Source organism: Colletes gigas, unplaced genomic scaffold (assembly GCF_013123115.1).
Source record: "Colletes gigas isolate AHSC1104 unplaced genomic scaffold, ASM1312311v1 Colletes_gigas_Sc00047, whole genome shotgun sequence".
Classification (NCBI taxonomy): domain Eukaryota; kingdom Metazoa; phylum Arthropoda; class Insecta; order Hymenoptera; family Colletidae; genus Colletes; species Colletes gigas.
This window is the reverse complement of record NW_025106676.1, coordinates 1,023,005-1,050,238: the sequence shown is the minus strand read 5'-3', so window position 1 is coordinate 1,050,238 and position 27,234 is coordinate 1,023,005. Positions and strand designations below refer to the sequence as shown.

The window sequence follows — 27,234 nt, the reverse complement described above, 5'->3', positions numbered from 1 at the left end:
GTGTATCAGTTAAATATTCAGTTTCCGTGCAAGTAATTTTTGTAACTAGAATAGACAATTTGTGAAAAGGGCCAAAAGGAGTTCCCGTTTCCCTTAAATCGTTCGATTTTCTAAAACCGGCGACATTTTCTCGAACATTCACAAGTGTGAAACGCGAGGTCTGGTTAATTCTAGAAGGGCGTAGCGTTCCGACTGACGCTCGGAGACGGATTTTACAGCTTTCGAACGGCTCGGGGAAATATTTACGAAGACTCACAGGTTTCCAGGGTTTGTTGCTCGCGACTTGGACTTCGTCTCGACGTAATAAAGTCCGGATCGGTTCTTTCAAACTACTCCCACGCTTCGATACGACGAGAACGTTGGGCTATCGGCTGGTCGCCGGGGGTAGCGAGTGCTCCCTTTCCCTTTGTAACCGTTCCTCGGCTACGAAGCTTTATCATTCGTGGGCTTAGCCCGGAACTGGGAGAGAAAAAAAAAACAGAAGGAAAAGGTAGAAAGGCAACGCCCTCCGTCCTTGGTACCAAGAAACATCGATAAATGTCGTTTCAGAACGGATATCCCTCTTCAAATAAAACGCGAAACTGGGTTGGTCGTTAGCGACTCGCGACTGGCTTGTTTCCTCATTAACTTTGCGCCCAATTAGGGACCGATTAGCTACTTTCCCCTTTTAAACGGTATCTTTATTCGGTTCTTATGCATTTCAGACACACTGTTTTTTTTTATCATGGGATATTATCTAAAAGTCTTTGAATAATTTACTTTCTTCCGTGGCGTACAAAACGGATGTCCCTCATCGTGAGTAATTCTTTTTTAATCAGAACTAAAATAAGACACGACGATAAGACAATTTTGTATTACTAAAATTGTAACATTCAGTGTTTACATCGTAATATCGTGTGCTAGAAATTGCGAGAATAATTACCTTTAACTAGGCAGCTGAATTTCCTGTAGTAAACACTTCGATAACAGAGTTATTAATTAAGAATTTATTAACGTGATAAAATTGCGAACGCATCGTCGAACTGACGCCGAAACAAACATCTCCGCCACTTTTAATGGATGCGAGCACCGGCTGACGAGTGCTGATTAATTTCGCGCGAATTTGCTTAAAGGCACCGATCATTATCGATTATGTTAATAACAAGGTACACGCGTGTCGCGCGCAAAGCGAAATATTATGCGTGGAGAACCAATTAATTAACAGCAACGAGTTACTCGACGAAGGAGTGTTCGCGCGTTTACAAGCACGCAATAAATTCAAGATGAAACGGGCGCCGTTCGTCGTTCGGGGAAAAACGGCACGATAACTCGTTTCTGAATAATATTTCGCAATTCCGAATATTCCAACTTCTCGTACAATATTGGAGTCCTACGTTCGATCAACAGGTACGCCCCCGCAACGAAGTATCGAACCAATTGAAGCAATTAGTTCTTTAAACAGACGATCGAGCAACTCTCGTCCGAATCCTCCGCGAAACTTAATTCGAACTAAGTGTCATCGATGCCTCAAGTTTTTCGTCGAATCTTTTTTCGAGTATATTTTCACGTCAAGCGCCACGAACGGCTAAAATTTTCATTCATTTATTTACAGTAGCTCACGAAAGTATTCAAACGCTTCCAATCTACATCGTCAACAAATAGAATGCACACGTTAGGTTTAAGTTTTCAAAATAAGATTGTAAGTTAAGTCACATAGGAGCCTCGAGAATGCATACGTAAAATTACAAACACATACAGAATTTAGAGGGCTTTTAATGTAAATAAACCGTTTTCGAACCTCACAAGTCGTTACTACAGGCGGAACTTTAAATGTTAATAACTTTTTAACGAAGCCTCAATCAACAGATTGGTGTTCTTGATTTTCGTCTTATTTTGGTCTTTAAAATCTCCCATTAAAATGTTATATGCTGGATAATTGGACTTTATCTACATACGAAGTGATGAAAACGAGGAATATAATCACAGATCTCTGGCCACACATTATATTTGCGGTAATGAATTTTTATCTCGAAAGTGCGTGGGAATTCGAGGGTATGTCTATTCACCAAAAATGATTGTAATTAACCCCTGCAACTATATATAATTTTTCCATAATGATTTGAAATTTTTTAATTTCGCTGAAAAATTTATCCACCTTCTATTATACCTATTCCCAAAATATGATATTCCATTGAAAAAAAAATAACAAAAAAGGAGGACTAACCAGATATTAATATTAAATAATTTAAAACTTAATTTAATACTTTTGTGGCATTCGAAAACGGTACATTTACACTAAATACCGTGTAAGTTCAGTATTTGTTGTCAGATGTGTTTGTAATTTTACGTATACAGTTTCGCAACTCCCACGTAACTTTACTTACAATCTTATTTTGAAAACTTAATCCTAACGTGTGCATTCTATTTGTTAACGATATAGATTGGAAGCGTTCGAATACTTTCGCGAACTACTGTATATGATAAAGTACGTAAAATTGAAATATTTAAAGTTTGAAATCCTCGATAAAGCGCTGTCTCTCGTTGCCAAACGTCTCGCGCGATGACTCGGAATAGGAGACGAAATCTCATTTTCTCCGCGAACACCGTGTATAGATTCTGTGTATGCAGAAAGCTTCTACGTTAACAAGATTTGGATCACGGTATAATCCGCGTACAATAGGCTCTGATCTAGTTTGGGTAGTCCGAGCAAACTGTTTGGCATTGCTGATTACAAGATGGCTACTGCTATTATCGGGTTAATACATTTATATTGCGTCGGATAAACCGCTGGATTGCTTGATTAAAGCGAATTGAATAACGAATAACCTATTCTGTTGTCAGTTTAAATAACTGGCGCGTCGTCGGATTAGCTGTACCTAATATGGTTCTCGAAACCTTGGAAAATGGATTAAAAAGTTTTCCAGATTAAACTCGGTTCGAGAAAATCGACCATTTTCTGTAATCGTTCCAACAATTTTTAAGAATATTTTCCTCGTTGTTCGGCATTTAACACTAGAACTACAGAAATGGTTAAAATGACCCATTCATAATTTCTTAGAAAAATTGTAAAAAAATACGTTTCTTCGAGTATCTATCGTTTTAATTTCTTTAGTGCAAATAAATACACCGTCATTACCGGTAGTTTTAACGTTAAGTTCGAAATAATTGATGTGCTCGCGACTCTAACGGGACGCTCAGTATCCGATGCTAGAATTTTGGGGACATCTGTGCCTTTGAAGTCCCATGAATCGAAGATCGCCTCTGGGATTGGAGTCGCGTTACATCCCCCGAGTCTGGAATCTTCGACACAGAATATCGCGGACCATCTGGCCATCCGTATCGATCCCACGGGTCTTAGAATGTTTCTATCGAATCTTAGACAGTTTGCTGATAGCGACAGCAACTTAGGATTCAATTCGAACGAACTTAGCGAACGGATAAGTAAATTTAACCAATAATTTCCGACTCGCCGTTACCGTTTATCTCGCGTTCCCGCCATCAGGGTGTCTTGAAATGTAAATTTCGTCGTCGTGATAAGTTTCCAGGATAGATATTCACGGGGACGAGTAAGTAAATTAAGTATTCATCGATCCGGCGACGCGGTGCACGGCAATCTCCAAATAGGTTCCCGTAAATAATCAACTTACCCTGTATTTATCGACGGATATATATTTCCCTGTTGATCATTTGGTTCCGGAAATCGATTTTTGAACGAAGTTACTGGCTTGGAAATTGGAGGCATCGTCGCGCGCCGCTGCTACGAAATAAAGGGAAATCGTGCCAACATATTTATCGGTGCTCCATAAATTTTCCAAAAATGAGAATTATTTCACGATCGTCTGCTAATTTCTTTCGTTCCAGGACATCGATTACGAGGGATTTCGGAAATTCCTGGACACCTATCTCGAAGACGCCACACCCGACGAACTGTCGCGACACCTTTTTCTATCGTTCGTCAAAAAGGTGCCGCGCGGAGTCGACGGGAAAGCTTTCAAAGTACGTTCGTAATTAAAAATTCTTTGTTATTTGAAACTGTTTCTTGTAAGAGGAGTGTTCCGACTGTTCGATTTCATTGAGTTTTCTGTAGAATGGTGGTAGATTACGTGTCCCCGGTGCACAGTGGTCTGGAAAGCGATAATTTGTAATAAAAAATAAAAAGAATGAATATTTAAAGTAGTATTTCAGTAATAATTTATTTATAAAAGGGGCACTATTAGTTTATGCGATGCTACGAGAGTAACATTTTATCACATAAAATTTAATAAAATGAAAACTATATAATTATGAATTGAAACTATACATATACAGGGTGTCCATGCTAAAGTGTGACAATCGCGATATTTCAATAACTATTGACGACACGAAAAAATTGTTTATATGTAAATTGCAAGATAAAATAGGATCTCTATTTTGGCGTAAACGAAAATTTTGTTTATATTATTAATTTTAAAGTTATAATGGTGAAGTTTCGTTTTTTAAATGGAACTATATATTTTTTTTTTGGATCATATGATACTGCTTTAAGAATACAATATCTTTAACTTATGCACATTACAAAATATTGCACGAAAATATTTATGCGCAGCTAGATGGTTCGTCTGATTGGTACAGTAGCAGAGTAAACGATGAGGCTGCTTGTGAAACTAAGAAAAGTCAAATGTTTAGAAAAATTAATATGTACTAGCTGCAGAAAAAGTTTACAGAACGAAAACAGTACTTAAAAGGTTCTCGAGGAGATGGTAGCTCCAATTGATACACTATTTTTAATAATATTTAAACTTTCTTATGAAATAAACCTGATGTTTATCGCTTTTAAACATTTTTTTAAAAACCTTTTCAAAGTTCGAATGCTCATAAACTGAATGTTGCTTATATACGACTTCAGAGGTGCATATGAAATGATTAAATAACTGAAATATAGGTACTCATATACCTCCAAATGTAATACGAATTTATCTTTTAATATTTTATAACGAAAAATTAATATAATTAGTTTTAATTTCAATTTTACGATTTTGTATTTACAACACTACCACATGATCATAAAGTTCTTTGACAGACCTAATATTTCGAAGTTTCAAAAAAAAAAATTTGTTATAGATATGAAAGTTGGAAAATTGAAGGTCATAAATTATCGCTTTCCAGATTACTGTGAAGTGATCGGAACTCGACTCGCGCAATAATATTGAAAATCAAAAATTTAACGCCCCTTTTTAACCCTTTGAGTGCTACATACTACTGATTGAAGTAGGTACTCGTTGAAGACGGAAAATTGTACGCTGATGCGAACTCTTGTTGATTGATTATACAAGGCGCAATAAATATAATTCTCTTAATGAATTATTTGATTGGATACGTTAAAATTTAAAACATACCTTAACTTAAATGTTAGATCGTCCCATATTGCTCGTGACGGGTTTTGTACTGCAACTTAAAGCAATATTTTAAACACGTTGTTAAGAAAAAAGAAGCAGGAGTCGTTTAACACACATTTATGTATTCTGTTACTGTTACAAAGCAACTAAAACTAACTTGTCTCTAAATCAACTTTCAACCGTGTCATGCAACTACTGCTTGTATAAGGACGCAGAGACCAACTCAAAGAATTATTGTTTAAAAAATATTGTTTAACACAGTAAAAACAGTACAAAAGCAGTAAACCTCTTTTCAAAGCCATTGTTTCGTCGCTACAAAACTTCTTTGATTTTTTATTAAAATGTAGTTCGACGCTTTTCACTAAAACTTTGACGTTCTAAAAAATATTCATGCAATCCATTTCTTTCAAATTTCTATGAATTGTTGGCGTTGGTATATTTAAAATTTCAGAAATACCCTGAACTGGCAATTTTTATTTGTTTTCTGTTAAATTACAAATCTTCGTCAATTTTAGAATACCGAATGGCACAAACTTAAGGACGACCTAATAACATAATTTATTTTTAAAATACTGATAATTGTGTTGAGGTAAGTGAGCATTAATGCGTCCATAAGCACTCAAGGAGTTAAGAAACATTTCTAAGAAATCGTTAAAAAATCTAGATGGGAATAAAAGTAAGAATTTGCGTATCAGGAGATGGCCGTGCTATCATCGACGACCGGCTGTGCCGCAATCACGTCCCACACAACGTCCAGCAGCAACGTGAACAGCACTGGTATGCCTGGAGGAACATCGATAGAGAGTCACGGTGGTTCTTCGTTGGCCGATAAAATTCACAGCCTCACAGAAAAGTTGCAGGCCCTGGGACACCATCGAACGGAAAGCGAAGCATCCAGCAGGACCCGAACAGGTAGCTAAATCATTTGCACTCTTTCGAACGGGACAAACCAACCGATCAGACGATTATAGTAATGCAAAACGACGCAAAAATTGAATTAGAAACCTTGTACTGGAGCATGGAATATACGGAGTGTATACGAAATTGCAATTATGGATGTAGACGTTTCGTAAGTACGAACTCGGAGCGACATTATGTAATATTAACTTCCTCTGGGCGAAAGCGACCTATTTGCCATTAATATCTTTTGATCATAACGCGCACGAACCTAATCAAAGGACGATATCCGGTTTTGGTGGGGAGGGGGGGGGGGAGTACACTGCGTCGGTATTCATGTTGACACGTAAGGTTCTATTATAAACGATCAAAACTTAAGTTAATGACGTAAGTGTAAGAGCTTATTTATTTTGTATATGCGTTTATCGAAGTTTAACAAAAAGAACAAAATACATGTTACGCAACGTAATTCCTATACAGATACAAAATTATGTAGAAAAGGAAAATGTTTAATATAACCGAAGAGGGAAAGCATGTTGACATTGTATTTTAATGCACTTCTCACGTTATTGTAATTTTGTTAGTATGAAGTTTGATATCAGGACAATTCAAGAATTACACTTTTAATTGAAAAATCTAGATATCTAATATTCTTAGCTTTTCTCTTTTGATACTGATGCATTGTCGATGTGGGGGGAACAATAAACGACAAAAGGCAGACGCCAAATTTCAAAGAAAAGAGAAACTGCCCAAAAATTGAAGGTATCGACATAAATACCGACACGAGTGTAAATATTAATTTCAATTATTCGCTAAATAATCTATGTATCATAAAGATATACAGGCTGTTAGGCCACCCTTGGGAAAACTTTTAATTTGAGATTCTAGAGACCAAAATGAGACGAAAATCAAGAATACTAATTTGTTGATTGAGGCTTCATTAAAAAGTTATTAACGTTTAAAGTTCCGCCTGTAGAACAGCAATCTGCGAACAACTGCGTGCACGCGATAGTGTTTTTCACTTTAAACGTTAATAACTTTTTAACGAAGCGTCAATCGACAAATTACTATTCTTGATTTTCGTCTTATTTTGAGCTCTAGAATCTCCCATTAAAATTTTTTCCAGGGTTGGCCGAACACCCTCTATAATACACAAAACTTAAGTGCATGTATTATTTAATTCGTACTTATTTTCCCTGCCTGTCCACTTAATTTTCTCCGCAACTGTATATAAAAAATTACTTATTGCATCAAGTCCTTCGATTATGATCGATTTTCGTGTTTCCGGCGAGGCCTGGTGGTTCCTGGCAAACCTTTTCATCCCCGTTGACGAATGTCCACGATTTCGCGAAATCCAAGACGCAGGCAGATCACGGGTATCGGTTTACCTTTGCCCGCGGCCCTGATTGATCGGGATTGCGAGAAGGGCGGGAGTGTCGGGTGGGGTAAGAGGGACAAAAGCGACTAGAAACTTGATGAACCCCCGAGCGTCCATTAGACCCGTCGCTTTCTGCCCAGTAAATCGAGAATCGGGCCGCAATAAATCAGGAAGCTCCGTCGTCCATTTGGTCATCCGATCACTCGCTTGGTAATATCCTCTTGTTTCGGTGGGGTTCAAGGAAGCGTACATCCCATATTGATGATACAGCACACTTCGTACAGCTGCCACGACGTTATCGAGAAAAAGAGCACCGATAGCAGCCCCAGCCATAGCCAAATGTCACGGAATTCGTCCAGGAAGTCGAACAATTCGCTGCTCGTCAACAACGGGAAATTGGAAGGTAGGTCGAGCACGATGTTAAACGGCGCGCGGAACACTATTTACTTTTAACGGAACGGCGGAAAATTGAGGAAAAATTACTCGACGACCCTTTCGCGACAAACGTTCGTTGATTTTACATTATCGAACAGTGTCGTTGTCGACAATTTCAAAGAAACCCGACGATCGCCCCTGTTCCTGCTGAGAAAGAATGATCTTCGCCTTTCGACACGTGTTTTTGTTAACTTATTTTGAAATCGCCTATCAAAGTTTATCAAATGCCATTGTTTGGGTTTGGAGATGGTTGTAAAATTTGGTAGAAATTTAATTCAAGTTATAACTAGCTATACGGAAAATGTTTTGGTCGTCTTAATCATTTAAGTGCATATTTAAACGTCCGTAGAAGTTTGAGTAGATGTATCAGTTTAATAATAAACGAACGAGTACTCTGGAAAGTCCAGAAAAAAATTTACTGATTTCAACACGTTTAATAATTTTAGATAAAAGGACTGAAAACAGTTTCTTGTCTTTCAAACGAAATTAGATTTATGTTCTTTAGGAAAATTTTCGCAGTATGGCTTGATGAAATGGCGGAGAACGATTCTGCGACCATGGCCCATAATCCGCGAGATAAACAAGGGAATCGCTGGAAGATCGTAACCTAACTCTTTATGGTCGTCGTAGAATTCTTTATGATGAGACGTGACATATATGTTGGCAAACAAATCGATGCCATAAAGTGAATGGCCAGTCACCGTAAAACCTCCGCAAACGTGTACGACATAATACGCGCATCTATAGTAGCTGGATGACGTCCTAATCGACTCTCTTTTTTTGTTATTGCGTCACGGATGCATGTAAAGTACGTAACAATAGTTACTTTTGTGCACTAAGTTTTATAAAACAGTCTGGATCGAGAAATTTCATGATATTTTTTTAATAACATTTGAACCATAAAAGATATTGGCATAAAGCTGGGACTAAATAATGTTGGAACGTTTGAAAATAAAAATGTTAAGAATTTTCATTTATTATTATATGGGAATAAATAATTTGAGATAGAGAACAGAGCTTATGAATGAAAGGAATTATAATAGAATTATACATAGTATAATATTTATTTATTAGATCTTCAGTTTTACGATCTAACTAATATTTTATAAATAAATTCTATCCTTTTGTAGAGATTAGTAATTAAATTTTTTAATAATACAACACAACGTTATATTTAAATTGTTGTTTGCTTCAAATAAAATTCATCCTCGAAGAGTTTAAACGAAAAAAGATCGAGACAGAATTTTATAATAAATCATATGTTTTCCTTGCACCTAACGTTTGTTTGTCACATTTTTTTATTTTTTATTAGATGGAAAACGTTTGAGCTAAAGTTTGCAAAAGTAAATTCAAGGCTGATCCAGTTTCTTTGTCGGTAGAAATACTGTAACCACGCAAAGAAGAAGCAATATTTATTAATAAACGATCGATGAAAAGTGACGTTTAACGTTGGAGGCGTACCAAAATATTCAACTCGTTTTAAAGAAAATGTTTATCAGACTTTGACGCGAGACATCGATCAGACTAAACCTTTGACCAATGGATCCAGAAACGTGTGAATTGCCATTCATGAAATAACGCCTTGATCTTCGGAAAATGTCATGACATCCGGAAGAAATTCGAATTCAAGATCAGTTATTTGTAGAGATGTTTAGACTGGACCTTTGACTTTATCGTCACTGCAAAGTCTGTCATCGCGGGTGATGAAACCGTAGATCAACGTCGATTTCTTACATAATAGTCTATTTTAGAAGGAAAGAAGCAAACACGTAAAATGGAGTTTTCATCGTAAATAGAAATTTTCGTTCAAACTAATTGAAATTAATTCAAAGTGTTATAGATAGTCGAATTATACATAAAAGGCATAAAATAAAAGGCAGCCTTCCTTCAACGATTGTTTTTATGAATAATGAAGCACAATATTGACTGGAAATAAAATAAATTTTAGTCTTTGTCAATGTACTCCACGATAAGAGTGAAGAATCTGAAGCATCTATAAACGACTAAAATTTATTTTATTTGCAATCAATATTGTGGTCTATTATTCTGCACAATATAAAGACAATCGTGCATGGAAGTTGGCTGCCTTTTATTTTTTTTAATATAGTTTGCTATACAGGGTGTTCGGCCACCTCTAGCAAAAATTTTAATGAGTGATAGTAGAGGCCAAAATAAGACGAAAATCAAGAATACTAATTTGTTGATGGAGGCTTCGTTGCAAAGTTATTAACATTTAAAGTTCCGCCTGTAGAATGACAATCCGCTAAACAGCTGGTTCGCGCGGACGGTTGCGGCAGGCGAGTGCTAGTGGTTCTCACGCAGCATGAAAAATTCTGCTTACCGACATTATCGACAGCCTTAGATTTTTGTCCACTTATGGGAATGCGAACACCTTACGTTGAATAAGATTCAACCTGTCTTATGAAAATCCAGAAGGGCATATCAAAACTCGTCCGACGAGATTTTCACAGAGAAAGGGTGAATGCCAGTTCCAATACACAATGTTGTGAACAAAAATCACCCACATGCGATTATACACGCCCCACGATTGTCCACAGTGTCCACAAGTATCCACAAATAATCCTTTCAGGCACTAACCACTATGCAATTAAATAAACACGTACCGCGATTATGTTATTCGTGAATGTCTACGTGTACGTGTATCACGATTCTTCCGAGTTACTTACGAATAAAACTGTTATTAATTTTTCAAATACACTTCAATTTAAAAATGTAAACAGGAATTTAATAAGTATTCGCTGATTGTTTATATCACTGTATTTCTTACATGCTACTTAATACATAACTGAAATGTGTCTGGCATTCACCCTTTCTCTGTGAAAATCTCGTCGGACGAGTTTTGATATGGCCTTCTGGATTTTCATAAGACAGGTTGAATCTTATTCAACGTAAGGTGTTCGCATTCCCATAAGTGGACAAAAATCTAAGGCTGTCGATAATGTCGGTAAGCAGAATTTTTCATGCTGCGTGAGAACCACTAGCACTCGCCTGCCGCAACCGTCCGCGCGAACCAGCTGTTTAGCGGATTGTCATTCTACAGGCGGAACTTTAAATGTTAATAACTTTGCAACGAAGCCTCCATCAACAAATTAGTATTCTTGATTTTCGTCTTATTTTGGCCTCTACTATCTCTCATTAAAATTTTTGCTAGAGGTGGCCGAACACCCTGTATATAGAAACGCTCCTACTAATTATTGCGAATACACGATACCAGTTAAGGGGGCCAAGCAGTCGGAAAATCGATTTTTTTTTACTTCTTTTCGCAAGTAATACTATTCGGAAATTAAATGCCAAAGGTTCAGATTGACGTGAAATTTTGTTACATGCGTAAAAAGTGTTCCTTTATGCACCGAACCTCAATATGAACCTATAAAAGTTTTTTATTTTAAAATCTCCATTTTCCGTATTTAATGCGCTATTTTCATAATTTTGATTTTTGTTAATATTTAAATAGGTTCAGTGCGGGGGTTATTCCCAGTATTTTGCCGTTTGGCACATTCAATTCGCTTCACCTGGAGAAGAGAAATCACTGCAAAATAAAAATAATTTCTATTTGTTTAAGTGCTCGTTACATTTGTAACAAAATTTGTATTCATATAGATTTTAAGCTAGCAAAACATCGTGCAAAAGGAAAATTATTTGTACCTAACCGGTTTTTTTTTAATAAGCCCTTATAAAATGGCTCAATCTGACTACCTGGTCCCCTTAAGGGGAGATTTTCGTCTGAGAGGTTGAAAAAATCGATTTTTTTTTTATTACATCATGAAAACAAATTTTTCTTCAAATAAATGATACTTCTTCTTATAAGTTCCACCATTTTTATCAATTTAGTATTTTTATATTTTCGTAATACAGTCGGCGCATAATGATATAAACTAACTAAATGATTTTGAATTTTTCGTTTTGGACGATTTCCACCATTTGACGCCTCTGACACCAGAGTCAGCTGTATAGTGTAATATCTATCTATACATATAGATGATTAAACGTAAATAAATTCTTTTTCTATCATAAAGTAATATGTACATAAACGCATGAAAAAGAATTTATTATATTTTATTCAAACCTCTCCTCAAAAAAAATCCTAGAAATTAGCTTTATTTTAAGCACTGAGACGAGAATCGTCCCTTAAGGGTTCGTTTTTACCACGAGTTCCACTCCCCAAACGCCACAGTGTGGCAATGTTCGAGTGTCCCGCTTTCGCGTGGAGTCTGCGTATTGGTTCGATGCTCAAAATAACGCGAGGAATCGTAATCATACGGTATAAATAACGTCACGTTTAGAGAACACGCTCGAAGTTCTCGCGGTGCAGTATCTCCCGTCTCACGTGGGATGCAACAAGTGAGAAATTCGCGGTCCCGATCGATCCAATGATCGATACCGGCCTCCGGTATTGTCGTTACTTCCGGGCTCTTGAGTTACTCGATGAAACTCGCGACGATCTTCTCTCGATTGTTGGCCAAATGGTGTTGGAAACCAATCGACTGCGCTTACCGAACGTTTCGGGCGTTTCCCTGAAGGAAGGCAAGTAAGGAACTTGAAATCTCCAAGGGAAATCGTATTCTCTACGGAAACGCGAGCTCGGGAAAATAGTAAGATTGGAAAAGCATAGTAGTTTAGAATCGTTTTATTTACTCTGCCCACAGACGAGTACATCTCTCCTGGAATTTTTTTTTAAACGGATAGAAAGATGCTTCGATTTAATTATTACATTAGAAATTAGTTTCGCGATTTGTTATTGGAGAAACAGATTTTTCTTTCGAACGCATAGAACCAATAGACACGGGGTGAATTTTATTAATAGGAATTTCGTTAATCGGAATCACGTTTCGATAGCTATAGCGCGAAACGAAACGTCAGCGATTTTCATTTTGACGCCCAAAGTCTTGCGTCAAATGCGTTCGACGCGGTCGCTTGAACTTTACGTTAAATTATTAGATACTTATTTTCGCATTTAAAATTGTTACGTTTCGTGCATTCACTTCGAAGTTATAGTCATTTGAAGTCAGAAAGTTATGATTCGTCTTTCGTAGCATCGTCAACTTCATCCACATTTTTCACGACTTTCCCATCACATATAAACAATTGTGCACAATTCCAAGTGCAGAATCTATAGAATGATGCCTTATAAATATTTTAGGCGCCTGGCGTGGTACAAATTTGGCACTTTTTTAACATCCTCCTTCGAACAAATCGTCGAATGCATCGTTAGACGTGGATATCTAACAAGCAAAGCGGGTTATCTTGTACTTGTTAAAGCCCCCAGTTTTATAACTGAATTAATTCGATTCTCCTTGTTATTTGCTTCGAGCTGCAAAACGGATTTACCTTTCCTTTTTCTAATGTCCAAAAGTCTGGTAAACGTCGGAGGATTAATCGCCGCGGGGAACAAAGCGCCCGGAAGCTCCGGGATGATTCTATTCATACGCGAAATGAAATCTCATCGGGAATCACTCCGGTGTTCGTTATTCATTAAGCGTGCGCGACCGTCGTAATGAAACAATCAATCATTGCCATCCAACGAGCATCGACGGTTTCAATTAAGTTAATTGCTCGCCGTTGTTGCTTTACGTCGCCGCGAAATAAATCACACCCGTCCCGTGTTTCGAAGGAACTGTACAGGTTGTCGCAAAATTGATCCTGCAGTCCTGGATCCATCGAAAATTTCGCCCTCAGAATCGTCCTTGACCGAACTCTTTCGAGGTCCAATTTATCGGATCGTATTCCACTAATCAAAAGTTTCAAAGAAATACAAAATTTACTTTTGCCCACAAATTACCGCCATGTCAAATGGAAAGCGGTAATCCACGGAATTGTGAATTCGTTTTAACGTTGTTGCACGTGCCGAAGATAAACCGTTTTTCGTCAATTGATCAGCCAGCTTTATTTCCCCCGTGACCGGTCGCTTTATTTGCCGCCCTTCTTTCCTCCTCGAACGTATCTGGTAACTTGTAGAACCACGAGATATTTTCGAAGATATTTTCTGGAGAGAAGTATCGACAATGGTGTCAACGAAACTTCGTTTCTTAAAAAACCGGTACACGGTACGCCTGATTAACCCTTTGACGCCGAAAAGTGTGAAAGGAGGGATTCATGAGTGTATGTGCGTCGCAGCGTCGACAGTTTTTAGCGACGATTAAACGACGCTTGGAATCAATTAGGATTCCTCGAAGTATGGAGAACAGTGGACTGTAATTAATGAAAACTTGACGCGTGTGTAATTGTATTTTAGCAAACAGACTTTATTCTAACGTAGATGTATAGCGACTGCCTAGCGACTGACTAGCGAGGAATTCCTCTTCTCCAAACAGTCCGAGTAGGCGTACAATTTTTGAATCTTGAGGGTGAGGGAAAACAGTTTCTCATTGGTCTATTGGCTGGCTAAAATTCGGGTGGAAATAGCAAACGGCAGTGACGTGGACAGAAGGTCCGGATTTTCCAAGTTGGCCGTAATAAAGTAATAAAGCCAAGCAATTCCTCGACGTGAGAAATGCAACACAAAGACTCTACTGCTAAGGCTAACGGTTCTGGTAACCAGATGCGACTAAGTAATAAACGAAGTTATTCGACGGTACGTACCGATTCCTTGGGTCTTTATTACTGCTACAGGTAAAGGACCTAACAATGAGAAAGGAAGGTTTCAAGAAACACAGGTTTAGTTAGTTTCGACCCACGAGTACATAATATTGGAGATCGATATCGATTTGAACGAAAAGTAGAATACCTCTGTGAGAAGTTTGCAAGTAGAAGAGTGATTAATTTGAGAAACGGTACCTCCCTTTGTCTTCTAAAGGCGTGAAAAGAGGGATTCATGAGAAAGGAAGGTTTCAAGAAACACAGGTTTAGCTAGTTTCGATCGACGAGCACATAATATTGGAGGTCGATGTCGATTTGGACGAAAAGTAGAATACCTCTGTGAGAAGTTTGCAGGTAGAAGAGACGTTTGCGACGATCGAGCGACGTCTGATTATCGCTTACGGCATCGCTCGAAATTAAGTATACATCTCAATGTCTGCTTACAAATATCGTTCTAAAAATACTCGTCATAGACCGTATATCAACTCGACGCGCGCGTGCAATGCTTGATCGTTATAATTAGAGTCGGTCTCGTACGCACGCATCTATGCTTGGCTTCTAAATCCTTAACCGAAGCAACAGGTTCTCGAATGCCAACCTGACAGAAACCACTTCGGCTAAAAATAATGCATCGGTGTACTTTCCACGGTGGAGAAGTTAAATCGTTAGCAAAATACTCTACGAATCTGTGGTGTCTTTATCGATCGACAATGAAATCGTTCCTATTTAGAACCCAGCGCGATCGTTTACGCGTTTATTCGTTGAATTACAGAGATGAGACATCTTGTCAGGAAGCAGAGCACGATAGACGTTCATTCGGTTAAAGTCAGCCTCAAGGATATCGTCTGTTATCTTTCTCTCCTGGAAGCTGGTAGACCGGAGGATAAATTAGAATGTAAGTAATCCTTTCCCTTCAAGATAGATATCCCTCCAATTATACTCGAAATCTATTTCTAGTTTCAGGCTAAAATTTTAGTTAAGTTTCAGTCGAATTTCATTAAAAATCGCTTATAAGACTCGTCAGATACGAAAGGTCTCGCACGTTTAACAAATAGATCAAAAATATAAAAGAAAAATAAAACTAAATTGAGCTAAATATAAAAAATAATTAATTGGCAACCCGTTGACTCTACGAGCTGCAAATCGATACTCGCGATTCTTAAACCTTCGTTCGAGCACACCTTTTAGTCTCACACACACGCGCCCAATACGTCGCCCTCGAGTTTGCATATCTACTGCAACTTGTTGCACGCCAATTTCAATGTGCATTAATTCATTTACCCTATTTTTCTTGCAGTCATGTTCCGACTGTACGATACGGATGGAAATGGCGTTCTTGACACCAACGTGAGTGAAACGAGCCAATTCTTCTTTTTTTTCGTTGCACATATTTTTATCGAAACCCTTCGTGTCGACAGTTACATTAAAATATTTTTTTTCTTCTAATTAAAAAGATTCTTATCGTTGCATAAATAAAATTTAACGTAGATTGCTAACAAATACTGCTTACAAGTCCTCTAATATTCAGTATGGAATCTGATAATTTGTAGATAAATCTGCCAATAGACACAGTGTGTTCGAAACAGATCGATGCGAGAGCGTCGTTATCTTACATTTAATATCATTATCGCGTATTCCTAGGAGATGGACTGCATTGTTAATCAGATGATGAATGTCGCCGAGTATCTCAAATGGGACGTCTCGGAATTGAAACCGGTGAGTCGGAATATCAACTGTTCGTTCTTGTCGCCTACGGTACGATAACCACGCGTATTTCGACCAGTAACTGTAACAGAAGGCAGTTACACAGGTTCGCAAAAGTATTCGAACGATGACATATTCCTAATTAAAATTGACACAAACCGTGAAGTATGTGTATAGTAAATATTTTGAAATTGTCGTATCAATTTCAATTCGGAATATGTTATCATTCGAATACATTCATGAGCCTGTGCACATCAACACGATCAAAATTTTCCACCGATCTTGTCCCGACTCTAGATCCCGTTACGAAATATGTAAATCGTTTCGCGTTAGAAAAATCGTAGCCAAAGACGATGGTACCCGAAAGTGTCCTTTTTTGTTTCACGTAGCGAAGAGACGGGAAATTGACGAGCGATATCTGGATATAAATCCTCGGTATTTATAGATACTGCAAGACATGATGGTAGAAATAGACTACGATGCTGATGGCACGGTGTCTCTGGAGGAATGGAAAAGGGGTGGTCTGACGACGATTCCGTTGTTGGTACTCCTGGGTCTGGACTCGCACGAGAAAGAGGACGGAAATCATCTCTGGAGGCTCAAGCACTTTAGCAAGCCTGCCTATTGCAATCTCTGTTTGAATATGTTGGTTGGCCTCGGCAAGAAAGGACTTTGTTGCGTTTGTGAGTACCCGAAGACTCTTCTAGTCATCGATTTTTAAACAGTATCGAATAGAAATCGAGTACATTCGTAGTCACCGTCCCCATTGGGCTCTAACAAGAGGAGCTTCCAGTGGAAATCGTTTGTGAAACGATAGTAGGTACAAGTTATACTACATGTCTAGTATCAAAAAACTCTGCAGGGTTTCTTGAAAATGGACCTTCGTTTTTGAGGTATTTTGATTTAAAGTTTTGTACGCACCTAGTAAATGAATTATTTACTGTTATTGACTAGGAATCTGGCGATAATACGTTCGAATCCCCACTGTTGTTAAAAAATATTTTCAAAAAATTTTTAAAATAGTTTCAAAAGCGATTTCCACTGCTGGAAGCTCGTAAGAGAAGAGTATAATTTTGTGTCGCTTTCATGCAGTTTGCAAGTACACGGTCCACGAAAGGTGCGTTCAGAGAGCGCCGGCATCTTGCATAGCCACTTACGTAAAGAGCAAGAAAACGTCGCAAACGATGACTCATCACTGGGTCGAGGGTAACTGTCATGGGAAATGTTCCAAATGTAGAAAGACCATAAAGAGTTACAACGGCATCACGGGTCTGCACTGCAGATGGTGTCAATTGACCGTAAGTAATACTTAATTTCGTAAATCTTCCGAATCTTTTAGCGACAGCGTGAAAATTGGAAATTATTTTAATACTAAAAATACAATAACGTTTACAAACGACTATAACAGAGCCGAAAATTAATTTCTATCCCTGAAAAATAACGTAAATACTGGCATCTGTTGCACTCTTGTATACCGCGTGTTCGGTCATCCCTGGGAACAAGTTTAATGGGAGATTCTAGAGGCCAAAATAAGACGAAAATCAAAAATACCAATTTGTTGATTGAAGCTTCGTTAAAAAGTTATTAATGTTTAAAGTTAAGCCTGTAGAACGACGAACCACTATCACGCGCACGCAGCTGTTCGGAGATTGCTGTTCTACAGGCGTAACTTTAAACGTCAATAACTTTTTAATGAAGAATCAATCAACAAATTAGTATTTTTGATTTTCGTCTTATTTTGGTCCCTAGAATCTCCCATTAATATTTTTTCCAGAAGTGACCGACCACCCTGTATAAAACCTCTCTACCTCTTATTGGTTTTGGGAAATAGGAAAATTTGTCGTTGTATATCAATAACCGACACTTATGTAACGTAACTCGGAAGTATCGAGCGATAGGTACAATGTGATGAATAAAAAATTTGTTACGACTTTATAAAGTTACGATGTTCATATAATCGGTAAAATTGCAGTTGCATAACAGATGCGGCTCGCAAGTGAGGACGGAATGCACTCTTGGCGAGTTTGCGGTTCATATACTGCCGCCTACAGCAATATGTCCGATCGTCCTGGACAGACAAAGATCCTTGTCGCGGGATAGCAAACGGGGAAGCAAACATGGCCAGGATTCGTCGTCCATGAGCTCCGTAAGTTCGATCGAATAAATTTTATTTAATGATTTTCGACAATACTGTACCTAACAAGGGAAGAACCACGATTGTACGACGTGATTATACATATATTCCTAATGATATGTGTTAAATATTGGGTGTAGATACTCAATAATTTTAAATATACGAAGAATTAAAGTTATGAATCATACCTATATGTCATGAGTATTGAATTGGTAAAGTTAAAAGTACATATGTACAGTTGGTCGTTGAATTCATTTTTGAATCAGGCATTTAAAAGAAATCGGACCTCAATTTTTTATCATAATCTGACCGGGACCGTTCTCTTTTCCAGACTGGGTTTTTAACATCCGGCAACGCGTCGAACCAGCAGCCAGCGATGTCCTTCCAAATCACCCCACCGCCCGGTATAGTGCCCCTGCTAGTCTTCATAAATCCAAAATCCGGTGGCAGACAAGGCGAACGCATGCTGAGGAAGTTCCAATACATCTTGAACCCGCGACAAGTTCATAATCTGGCCATGGGTGGACCCATGCAGGCCCTGCAAATGTTCAAGGACGTGGAGAACTTCAAGGTGATCTGCTGCGGGGGCGACGGTACCGTTGGCTGGGTTTTAGAAACCATGGGTATGATTTATAACATTTTTTGGAGGGGCTTCCATGAGCAACAACCCTTAACTGGTATCGTGTATATTTTACATAGTATGTTTTGGAGCGGAGAAATGACCCACGATACTAGTTATTGCAAGTATACTGGGTGTGCAGAGTATACAGGGTATCTTTACACTTTAGATCGTGTTCAATTCGAACACCAGCCCGCTGTAGGCGTTATTCCGTTGGGTACAGGCAACGATCTTGCGAGGTGTTTGCGGTGGGGTGGCGGTTACGAGGGCGAAGCTATCCACAAAGTCCTCAAAGTACGTAGATTGTCGTTGCAACAAGTAAATCATCGATAAAATGATATAACTATAGGGCAATAGATTTAATAGGGTTAAAATTAAAAAACATTTATTTTTGTCGATAAAACGGATGGTCATTCTCTATTTGTTACCGTATGAAAAGGATGGTTTGAAATTATTTGATTTATTAAAATGTAACATAGAATTGAAAAGAAATAATAGTGCTAATATGTATATCGTCGAATAATATTTATGATCGATTCGATTAATACTAAGTATTTAATGGAGTTAAGTTATAGATATTAAGCTTGTATGTATTACGCAGAAAATACGATTCTGAGCAACATAATAACTTGCAGAAAATAGAAAAGGCGACGTCCGTGATGATGGATCGTTGGCAAATAGAGGTGCTGGATCAGAACGATGAGAAGAAACCGAACCAAGACAGTATTCCATACAATATCATCAATAATTATTTTTCGGTTGGCGTCGACGCGGCGATATGCGTGAAATTCCACATGGAGAGGGAGAAGAACCCCGAGAAGTTCAACAGTAGGATGAAAAATAAGCTATGGTACTTCGAGTACGCGACCACGGAACAATTCGCTGCCAGCTGCAAGAATCTTCACGAAGACCTTGAAATCATTGTACGTATTTTACCCGCTCGTGCTCGAATATTTTATATCTAACCCTTTCGTTAAAGTCTCGCGTACACGGTGAATTGTGAAATTGCAAAATAACAAAGGAATGCTTGACCCGCCGGCGATCACGGTGTTAATTTAATGGGTTTATTAAACGATTATGGGGTTTCCACGTTCGCAGTGCGACGGAGTGCCGTTGGATTTGGCTCACGGACCCTCCCTTCAAGGAGTCGCGTTACTGAACATTCCTTTTACTCACGGAGGCTCGAATCTCTGGGGCGAACAACATCAGAAACACCGACTGGGCAAACGAAAAAAACGACCGGACAAGGAACTCAGCACCAGTAGCTTTAATTCGGTCGATCTCACAGCCGCGATACAAGGTATTTGTCAAAAACCAATTTACATTATCTCACGAAAGTATTTGAACGCTTGCAATCTACATCGTTAACAAACAGAATGCACACGGTAGGTTTAAGTTTTCAAGATAAGATTGTAAGTAAAGTTACACAAGTGTCTCGAGAATGTATATGTAAAATTATAAGCACATCCGACAACACCTACAGAATATACAGGGCAATTAATTATAAACATACCGTTTTCGAACGTCTCGAAAGTATTCGGACGTACGAATAAGTCTTAATATTATAATTCTTTTTCTCTTTTACAAGGCAACGTACTTCTAATTTTTGCATTATATGTATAGAAAATTGTGTTTTGATGTTTATTCATAAGATATCCTTTTTTTTTATGTCGCATATTTTTTCTTCAAGCATACGTTTTAAGAACCTCTAGAAAAATATTCAATTTTATTCTAAACGCGCATTAGTACTTTAACGTCGTACAGAAACTTTACAAACTACGTCGAAATTTTTTAATTTTCATCGGATAGAAGATAAAACGTCCTTAAAAACGAATTTTGTTTCAAGTCAATACATTCTGTATACAGATTTTAATTCATTTTCAATTAAATAAACCATTTACGATCTAATTTTATCATACATTAGTCGTACGATCAGTAGGAATTGCTGAAACTTCTTTGGATGCATAGAGTCAAAGTAAATGTCAAAATAAATATAGAAGATGGTATAAATTATAATAGGTGATATATCCATTGGATAGAGGATGAAATGCCCTTTAACCCCTTAACCTACAACTACGTGTGAGACACGTAGTATTCTATTCGGACCAAAACTGATTACCACGAGCCTGGCTCGTAGTACATCGGTCGGGCCAAATGTAAATACTACGGGCATGGCTCGTGGTACATCGTGCGCGTTTAGTACAACGCGAACCGCGAAATGACTCGAAGGCTGCGCGATCTTGTTGACGCTTTGGGCCCAGGCTGTTGAAACATAAATCGTAGGTTAAGGGGTTAAAACGAGCGTTCGAAGAAGTCGATAGCTTTATTAGTTCCGGAGGTATAGCGATTTTAGTTTCAAGTCGATGCGGTGGCTAGTTCCGGAGATATAAGGGTCCGAAGTGTTTGTTTACGTTTCACTGACGCGAGGTGAATGACCTTGCGCATAAATAGTAAACAGTGCGTCTCGACTCACGCGCGAGAGAGAGGCCGTACGCGACGCGTCAGACGGAGACAGGATAGTCAAATTAAGAAAAATACCCTTTTACATAAATTACGATATCTCCAAAACGGTAAGTCGGATCAACAAAAACTAAAAACCATTTTAAAGAGGAAGATTTACCGCTTCCAACGATGGTTCAGTTATGCAGAAAATGAGTAGTTTCGAAACTGCACGCGTCTAAAGTTTAACTACTTTTAATTATTAGACTGTTCTAAGACAGTGAAAATTGAAAATTTTCTCCTTTCCTACGACATAATTCGGGATGTACATTTTTCCCAAAACTATTTGCAACAATTGCCACAAGTTTCGGTACAGATGCGCTTGGATTTATCTTAATTTCACGTATAATCATTTTCTCCTCTCTGGGCGTTAGCTTCTTTGGACCTCCCGTACATTTCTTGTTAGTAATATTTCCTTCAGTTTATGACTTTTTTATTATATAATGTACCGTAGATTTACTTCAATTTAATAATTTCGCAATTTCAAAATTTATTTTCATTATCCAACTTCAGTATTAATTCACATTCACATTTACTGGTTTTTGACTTTTTCGTGCTCATGATTAGAATAATTATAAAAGATTATACTCTACGAAATCTGAATGAACCACGCAATGTTTCGGAATCGACTAAAGTTTAATGTTTACATTCCATTCATTAGAAATACGCTTCTTGTTCACGCGTTCGAATATTTTTGTGACGACCGAAAACGGTATTACACTAAATGTCGTGTAAATTCTGTATGCGTTGTAATGTTACATATACATTCTCGAGACTTCTATATAACTTTACTTACAACCTTCTTTTGAAAACTCAAGCCCAACGTGTATATTCTATTTGTTAACGATGTAGATTGGAAGCGTTCGAATACGTTCGTGAGCTACTGTAGATTGATCGCCCTATAATCAAACGTCGCCAATACCATTCGAACGTTTACAGATATCGGAGACAATCTCATAGAGGTGATCGGTTTAGAAAACTGTTTGCACATGGGTCAGGTGAAAACAGGACTTCGTCATTCCGGGAGGAGATTGGCCCAGTGCAGCAGTGTCACCATCACCACGAGCAAGAGATTCCCCATGCAGATCGATGGGGAACCGTGGATGCAGGGCCCATGCACTGTGAGTCAACATTTTATAAACATTGAACGTTCGGTGTTAGTTGTTCTGTTTCCCTAAAAACGAATCTTTGTTCCGCGATAAAATTCTAGAAAAAGACTATTAGAGTGAAGTCTATTAAAAATTAAATTGTAACTGGATAACTTTAACCCTTAAACTAATAATTATTTAATATATGTAAATGTAATTATTTGAAAACTTATGTAATCTTCTATTAATTCATTATTTTTTAATGGAAAGTTGATTTCCATTTACCAATTTGGAAAAGATCAATATTAAGTGAAATAATTCAATCGAGATTGAGAGTCCATTTAAGGATTAATGGCGCCTACATTATTTTCTTTTCTGTTACGAAGATTTCGCTGTGTTTAATAGAGTCTTAAAACTGTCGACTATTTCAGATTCACATAACGCATAAAAACCAAGTCCCGATGTTGATGGCGCCTCCGCCAGAGAAGGGTCGGGGGTTCTTCCGTTTCTTAAGAAGGTGAACTCCGCCACCGGAAAAGATGAAACCGAGAAATCGAAACAAGTAACTCGGTTCACTTTATCGTAGTCCCCTATTTTATCTTCTCTTGATTAAGTCGAGAACAAGAAGCGTATCAGTTCGATCGTACTTACGTACTTCCCAGTCAGGGTTTGAAAACTGTTATAACATAGATTTAGGTTCTTCGAACGGTCACGAAGAACTTTTATTTCGAATAACTGTTACAGAGAACCTACATTTCGGACTCGGTTCAAGTTAACCTTCTTATGCCATTATTTTTTTCAAACTTAAATTTTCAAGAAGACAACAAACGTTAATTATAAGAAGATATTGTTCCAAATATTAGCCATAACGTTATGTTAAAACTCTAATACTGCTAATATTGACGAGAACGTAGTACGTTTATTAAACGATATTTTCAAGCTTCTTTTATACAGAGTATCAATGGAGAAAAGGGTGATTCTACAAGAAAAAACAAATTGAAAATGAAGAATAAAACTTTTCCGTTCGAGGCTTTATATTCTAGAAATACAAATCGACTACGAAAATTCATAGGCACGGTAAAAGTAGAAACAGTAAATGAATGGTCAGACGCGTCAACCAAATCGTAAGGAATTTCACTTGTACCAGACATATGTATTTTAAAATTCAACTATCTTGGAGAAGAAGCATCGTACGAACAAACCTTACACTTTCGACTTATCTTTACGTATAATCTTCTTGTTCCATACAATATTTCATTTTTTTAATGTATCTATTTAGTTGTAATGTGCGCATTTATACGAAGCTATTAAATCTGTTATTCTGAAACAAACGATTTACAACCTGAAATTTAGGTTAATCGGAATGGAAGTTCTTTGTAACGGTTTCGATCGGAACTTTTCTGTTCGAAAGTATTATTTTTCGGAAGCTTTTTAAGCCCTGCTTCCAGTGTTTCAACGCTCGTTCGAGCGCCATTGAACGAGCTTCGACGTAAATTAGGTATTCTTGTGTACAGTATTTTTGAGAATAATAATAATGAAACAAAGCATCTTTCATCTTAGAATTAGGATCAGCGGTAGGCTCGTCGATCGTCGCGCTTTGAGAGGCCGATCACCTTACACGAGATAAAATTTTGATGGTTTTTGTATTCATAGAAACGGTCACCGACAATCTTCTGTTACCAAACTTGAGTCTACCGCTTTACGCGCGCGCAAGTATAGTTAATTGGAACAAATATAGCGAGGTACTCGAAGGCACGAGAGGTTTGTTAAGCGATAACATTAACAAACTACTAGTCGCAAACCCTCGAATGTGTTTTTCCCTGTAATTGTTCGCTCGGGCGCGAATGCGTGATAAACGAATTAAATTACAAGAAGCAAATTACGAGTCACTGTTAATACAAGTAACGATAACGCAACGTGAAATTAAAATAAAACTAATGCGATCAAAGAAACGCTTGTCGCATTCTCGACTGAACGAATAATTTTGCGACTCACTGTACTTAATGTATGTAAATTAATCTCACTTTTATTTTTCGTCTGAGAACTACGGCTCTTTAAAATTGATATGCCCTTGCTATGTTTCTTCCATTAGGTATACAAACCTGTACTATCGCGATCGGTCGTACCAACACGACGGATCAATACGGTATCATGCAAAAGAGAATAATCTCGTAGATGATGCTACCTATAGTAGCTGATATAACGATGACTACTTTAATCATTGTTTTTCTTCGTACAATACGTAGAAATGTCGTTAGTGTTTCGTTTCTCCGTCGACATAAAATTACGTTAGGATAACTCGAGGATGAACAGATCGTTCTCTTTAGATAAATAGAATTTTGTTGCGGAGACAAGGTGTGCAAAGTTGGTTAAACGTTTAAATGTGTACCAATATTATACAGGGTATTCGTCCACCCCTGGGAAAAATTTTAATGGGAGATCCTAGAGGCCATAATAAGACGAAAATCAAGGATACTAATTTGTTGATTGAGGCTTCGTTAAAAAGTTGTAGAAACATTTCCGGCCACACATTAGATTTTCGGTAAGGAATTTTTTTCTCAAAAGTGCGTACGATTTCGGGGGTAATTGACCCCGCAAACGATAATAATTTTTCCAGAACGATTTGAAATTTTTTAATTTTGTCGACTGTCCACCTTCCTAAATTTTTTTTTCGAAAGTACAAAGGATTTCGAGGGTATGTATATTCACCGAAAATGATTGTAATTGACCCCCGCAACCGAAAATAATTTTGCCAGAATGATTTGAAATTTTTTAATTTTGTCGACTGTCCACCTTCCTAAATTTTTTTTTCGAAAGTACAAAAGATTTCGAGGGTATGTATATTCACCAAAAATGATTGTAATTGACCCCCGCAACCGAAAATAATTTTGCCAGAATGATTTGAAACATTTTGAAGTTTCAGGGGAATCGGAATGTCAGGATCAGATATTGTATTTACGGTATAGAATTTTTTTCTTGATACTACGTAGGATTTCGGGGGTATGTCTATTCACCATAAATGATTGTAATTGACCCCCGCAACCGAAAATAATTTTTCCAGAATGATTTGAAATTTTGTAATTTAATTTTTTAATAACTTCTTAACCCAGGCTCAATCAACAAATTGATATTCTTGATTTTCATTTTATTTTGGCCTCTAGAATCTCTCATTAACATTATTCCCAGGAGTGGCTGAACACCCTGTATAGTGTTTATTTATTTTACATTCGTTAGTCACGATGGACTGTACATCCTCGATACCTTGTCACCGTTTTAGTTTCACTAAGAGTCTGTTCGTGGGGATTGAAAACTTGTCGATTTCCGGTCTCGACACGGAAGAACCGAAACAGTGTCGCGACTGTCATTGAAACAACGGTCCATTTCGGTTTCAGTTATAGTTCCCATCGGATTTACTTTGATTCTACGTATAATAATCACGCGACGAGTTAGAGTGAAAGTTATAATGGCATTCATATTTAAAAAAACGGAAATAGTTTGTTAATTTTATATATTTTTGTTGTCTTTACTTTATTATAGATCCACTTGGTAACCCAACATCGCTGTACACTATATTTGTTTAACGTGGGTATTTTAAATTAAATATAATAAATTTGGAAAGACGAGAGTATACGAAAACGACCGAAAATTAATTATAATATTGAGATTGATGTATGGATACGATAAAAGTACTAACGAAGAATATTCATTATGATGGAATATAATTATAGCAATAACATTAATAATAAAATTGTAGCTAAACTTTTAATTTTTTATTAATTGTAATTAATTTTTGTTAGAATTTAAACGAATTAATAACCATTCCCGCCTTTTGATTCCAATAATCTCGCTTAACTAAAATTTGTATGTATTTAGAAATGTATATTATTATAGCCTTCGACTCAATCCTTCATCTATTATATGTAAAATTAATAGTAAACCGATATAGAGATTAATACTATTGTAACCGCGCCTAAAACTGAAATGGAACCGAAGTAGAACCGTGATCGACGACAGTTATGGCATTATTTCGATCGTTTACGACTGTTTCGCTTAGAACCAACGTATGACAGTTATTTCCAGTACCTTTTCGATCTCTGGTCTACCGAAAGGCACACGAAACGATTTCAGATCGCTCCTCTTTTTTGCACGACTCCGTCCAACAATCAAAGATCTTCTACTTTCCTCTCTTAAGATTAGGATTTTTGTACGAAAGCTTAGTCGTAAATGCTTAGATGTAAATCGTGATCGATTAATTTATTTATTTATTTATTTGTCAGACGTATTTATTTATCCGACGGCCCCCGCCGGCCCAAACAATATATCGTGAGCATATCAGCAAGATAGTGCGCGCGTACGAACTATGATTCAGTTGTTCAGTGTTTCTCCCGCGCATCGAATCGCGAAGACGCGCGTCAAAACGAAACTTGACCGTGCATTCTCGACTCGATGCAGTTTGTAAGTGCAACAACAGTTGCACGCAGTTACGTTTAGACATTTAAATTTCCTTTTGTTTTATTATTTATCAGAGT

General features: G+C 37.5%; 1 protein-coding gene across 1 annotated transcript in view; it reads left to right on the top strand.

The window, feature by feature from the left end:
* LOC122403201 (diacylglycerol kinase 1) overlaps positions 1 to 23,234 on the top strand; it is an 85,899-nt gene extending 62,665 nt beyond the window's left edge. The window contains exons 4-18 of the mRNA XM_043406564.1: positions 3,841 to 3,975; positions 6,050 to 6,266; positions 7,871 to 8,032; positions 15,434 to 15,556; positions 15,959 to 16,008; positions 16,303 to 16,377; positions 16,811 to 17,048; positions 17,458 to 17,663; positions 18,338 to 18,511; positions 18,831 to 19,122; positions 19,288 to 19,412; positions 19,754 to 20,041; positions 20,217 to 20,418; positions 22,557 to 22,738; positions 23,137 to 23,234. Coding sequence (XP_043262499.1) covers positions 3,841 to 3,975; positions 6,050 to 6,266; positions 7,871 to 8,032; positions 15,434 to 15,556; positions 15,959 to 16,008; positions 16,303 to 16,377; positions 16,811 to 17,048; positions 17,458 to 17,663; positions 18,338 to 18,511; positions 18,831 to 19,122; positions 19,288 to 19,412; positions 19,754 to 20,041; positions 20,217 to 20,418; positions 22,557 to 22,738; positions 23,137 to 23,226 — 2,559 coding nt within the window. The 3' untranslated portion in view covers positions 23,227 to 23,234. The remainder of the gene's footprint in view (positions 1 to 3,840; positions 3,976 to 6,049; positions 6,267 to 7,870; positions 8,033 to 15,433; positions 15,557 to 15,958; positions 16,009 to 16,302; positions 16,378 to 16,810; positions 17,049 to 17,457; positions 17,664 to 18,337; positions 18,512 to 18,830; positions 19,123 to 19,287; positions 19,413 to 19,753; positions 20,042 to 20,216; positions 20,419 to 22,556; positions 22,739 to 23,136) is intronic.
* The last annotated feature ends 4,000 nt before the right edge of the window (positions 23,235 to 27,234 follow it).